Raw genomic sequence first — 4,229 nt, 5'->3', positions numbered from 1 at the left:
TGGGATGTGGCTTTTAATGATGAGACCTTTTTTGTAATCAGGCTCTCAAAAAGTATATAACAATTTGGATATAGATTTATCGGCTTTCAAAAATAAAGAATAATCGGTTATCGGTATCGGCCAAAATTTTCATATCGGTGCATCCCTACTTGAAATACTCTCACCAGCGATAGCCAGTGAGAATTTTTCTTAGTGACTTATTAAATCTGCAGCATTTTAAAATATATCTAAGTTTGCAGTCTGGTCCCCCAACAGAGATAATCAGCCCAAAAATAAATTCATGTGTAGGGCTGGACGATATGGCCAAAATTGATATCACGATATATTTCTTAATTTCGGTCGATACGATATAAAGTGCTCCGAGTCGCTGCAGAAAACAAAAAAATTGAACAAAAAAACTGGAAACGTTGCTGGAAATGGGCTTATTTAAAATAAAAGCTCATTCTCTGCCAGCACGAGGCGCTTTTAGAGTGATAAAACTAGCGGTTTCTCCAGTAATGGCTGTAATCACAGCAGCTCCGCTCATGAACGCTACTTTATCAGATAAAATGAAAATGCCATCGAAACTTTTCTGAAGACAGTCAGTTCCCTTCAGAGATACATTCATATAAAACACCCGCGCCGTGTTATGATTTTGAAACGTGCAGTGCTCATGTTTATTCAACGAAGTCAAACACCACAAATAAATCAATGTATGGGAAACTGGTAATGTATATCGAAATATCGGAAATGTGTTTAAAAATCATATCACCGTTACTGAAAAAAAATTATATCGCGATACATATTGATATTGAATTATTGTCCAGCCCTATTCATGTGGTTAAACAAGTAAATTCAACTGCTGAGGACGAATCATATGGTCCACTCTAGGCCAGCCAGTACCCAAAGTGTCTCCGACTGCTTTTCTTTATCTCTCACACTCTTTCATTCAGTCTCTTTCATTAATGCTCTTGGCACAGTCCCATTATGATGCTCCAAGGGTCCTCCACTTGTGAACCTTGCGTTTTGGCTGCAGCCCAGCGGGGATACCAGTGTAGATTAAAGCTGGGCCTCTCAGCCATTGGCCACGCCGCATGCACGGACGACCATGTCCCTCCACTTGCTCGCAGTGAAGGGGAACAATGGCAGCATTCCCAGCAGTCAATTCATTTGCTTTTTGATGGACTCTGAATGAGAGCATTTTAATTGGATGTGTCTTTAGAGGGGACAGTTGTGGCTGCCGAGGATTGGCTAGTAGACTCTTTTACTTTCTGTCAGCGCTGGGCAAGCCAGATAAGAGGGTGTGAAGGGCTGGCATGGAGTGGAACAGTGAGGGAGTGTAGAGGAATGGGAGAACAGGGCCTGGAAATGCTTAATTATTCATACCATCACAAACGGCCTCAGCGGATTTGGCACTGTTTGGTGGAACCAGACCAAAAGGAATCTGCTTCTTTGCACCAGTCCCATTTTTGTATGAGCTTCTCACGAAAATGTTGTGTAGTATTTGCCGTCATCATGATCTCACCACTTCTGTTACTGGATGTCAGTGGATTCAGTAGAGCAGTCTGTGGCTTTGTGATATAACAGGGCTGCACAATTGATATTTACTTTTTTCTATTTATGCTGTGAGGATTAATGGGAGTAATAACTATAATAAAAATGACAATTTTTGTCCCCAATATTGTCAAAATAAATGCTAACGTTCAAAAATAAATACAGTCTAGCACTTTGCACATTGTGCAGTTACGATTTTGACATTAGCCATCAAGGAGTTTCAAGTAATGTAGGAATTGGGAGTGTACCCCCCTCCCCCCACCCATCACAATGATGGTACTCAAAAAAATTTTTCAAAGGTTGGCAGGTCTGGCAAAGCCATTTCAGCTGCCATCACTCCAGTCTTCCAGTGTCACACGATTCTTCAGAAATCATTCTAATATGCTGATTTGGTGTTCAAGAAACATTTCTTATTGTTACTTACATTTTTTTATGAATAGAAAGTTCAAAAGAACAGAATTTATTTTAAATATAAATACATATTTTGTAAAATTACAAGTCTTTTGTGTCATACTTGATCAATGTAATTCATAGTTTCTGAATAAAAGTATACAAGTTTGAGTGGTAGTGTATGTTTCAGTTAAAAAAGAAAATTAATCTTTCAAAAATATCTTATGCAACATGCTTTATTCTTGCACACTGTGCTTTAGGCCATTTAATTTGTTCTTATGATTTTTAAAATCCAGGCAACATCATATGAAATCAATATTTGTGTCTTGTTTCCTACATTTTGGTCCAGAGTAGAGGGTGAATGTGTTGGGGATACAATGGTCTTTTGGACTTTTTCTGTCACTGTATATTATGAATGTGAGATCAGGGCATAACCATCCTTGAGGAAAATGTGCAACAAATTATATAAAATTTGCTTTAGTGGGCTAAAACTTTAGCTTTAGCTTCTACCTCCACCAGAAAACAGGAATGCATTTGAATAACTTGCCTGTTAGTCAGTGTTCTACTCTGACCTTGTGATTTCTCTTCACTGTGATTGGCTCTCATCATTTGTTCCCTTATTCTTTTGTTATAGCCATGCCTATGTGGGTCAGGACTACAGCATTCAGAAGAACATCGGGAAAATTTCTCTTGAGCAGATTGATGCGGTAAGTAAAAACTAAAGTTATTGACATAGTTGCATTAATTCTCTAAAATGCTATATATATATATATATATATATATATATGCATGCATAGGAGTATTTTTTAATTAAATTATTAAAAAAATAATTTGTGCTGCATAGGATTTATTGTGAATTTTACAAATTTATTGGGTCTCAGGAGAGTGTCCTTCACTACTTGCTTTATATTTGGCTCTTGAGACTTTTTTTTAATATTTTCCTTTCCCTGAATTCTCAAGTTACTAGGACATTAAGCATGTCCTACTTTGGTGGTTGGAGTGGATGTGCACAGATGTTTCCCGGGAAGAAAGCTGTCTGTGGGAAGATCTGCTTCTTTGTGTGTGTGTGTGCATGGTGTATGCCATCTCAGGGCCGGTTGCAGTTCCAATTAAGTGGCTCATCAGTACATGCAAATTTTGTCCTTCACTTTTTGCTTTTATTTGAGCATTATTGGATGCACGGAAATCTCTTGTAATTAAAGCCTTTACATTAAAACAAAGTGCCTCTGTTTTGAATCCTCATGTCAGTATTTCACCACATTGTAACCAGGTGCAATAAAACTATTCCATGTAAATGCGAGTTTTTTTTCCTAATCACACATAATTGTACATTTAAAATCAAATATTTCTTGATTGGCTGTGATTGTGTCAGTTGTTTACAGTGGACCTTTGGTCTCTGTGTTTGTCATCTTTTAAGGAACTGATACTGTAGCTGTGTGCACCTCAGAATTGGCTAATTTATAAATCAAGCCATTTTTAATAACCACTCTTCTCTTTTCTTCGCTTCCACCAGCTCTCGGGCAAGTCCTTTCCTCTGTGTATGAGGCATCTCCACAAGGCACTGAGAGAGAACCACCACCTGCGGCACGGTGGGCGCATGCAGTATGGCCTCTTTCTCAAGGGCATTGGTCTTACTCTGGAACAGGCCCTGCAGTTCTGGAGGTCAGAGTTTGTCAAAGGGAAAGTCGATGCAGACAAGGTAACTCTTCATCTTCAGCTTGTACTCCCTCACATTGTCCTGGTTTTCCACCGGTTTTTGTCCCCAGATGGTTACTTTAGTATATTTTTGTGTTTGTAGCAATTCTTTGATGTTCTACTTTTTTGCTGATGTCATTCTCTTTCTTCATCCCTCAATAACTCTTAAGAGGGTCACCCAAATGAATGAGAGAAGATATTAGAAGGCCAAGTTATTCAGCTCTCTTATTTTGATGCTGGAGATAATTTGCTGTCCTTACATCGTGTCCTTAATTACAATTCTAGAGGAACACGTAAGATCTTATTTTTTGTGCATGGTACATTAAACAAGAAAATTACACTCCCAATCTCAGACCTATGTTTCCCTCCCTCCCTGCACTCCACAAATTAATGCTCATTCCCAGCTGATGCTCAATCAAGGAGAAACAAATGAATTTCAGATCCTTACCTGAGAATGGCCATCCTGACGGGCACGCTTTTGAAGTAATCGTCTGTCTCCCGAGAGCTCAGTACCAGCTCAGAAATCACTTATTACATGCTGAATTTCTCTCTGGCTGCTCCAGCTGTTCTGGAACTCCCAATTTTATGTTTTCCTGTTTCTTTTGGGATTG

At 38.8% G+C, this 4,229-nt stretch overlaps 1 protein-coding gene across 1 annotated transcript in view; it reads left to right on the top strand.

Annotated features, from left to right (window-relative positions):
• The window catches only part of LOC107601840 (DNA primase large subunit-like), a 39,354-nt gene extending 35,508 nt beyond the window's left edge, over positions 1-3,846 (top strand). The window contains exons 2-4 of the mRNA XM_016294152.1: positions 2,558-2,630; positions 3,437-3,622; positions 3,789-3,846. Coding sequence (XP_016149638.1) covers positions 2,558-2,630; positions 3,437-3,622; positions 3,789-3,821 — 292 coding nt within the window. The 3' untranslated portion in view covers positions 3,822-3,846. The remainder of the gene's footprint in view (positions 1-2,557; positions 2,631-3,436; positions 3,623-3,788) is intronic.
• The last annotated feature ends 383 nt before the right edge of the window (positions 3,847-4,229 follow it).

Source organism: Sinocyclocheilus grahami, unplaced genomic scaffold (genome assembly GCF_001515645.1).
Source record: "Sinocyclocheilus grahami isolate Dianchi unplaced genomic scaffold, SAMN03320097.WGS_v1.1 scaffold313.1, whole genome shotgun sequence".
In the NCBI taxonomy this organism is placed as follows: Eukaryota; Metazoa; Chordata; class Actinopteri; order Cypriniformes; family Cyprinidae; genus Sinocyclocheilus; species Sinocyclocheilus grahami.
The sequence above is the reverse complement of the archived record's forward strand: the minus strand, read 5'-3'. Positions and strand labels throughout refer to the sequence as shown.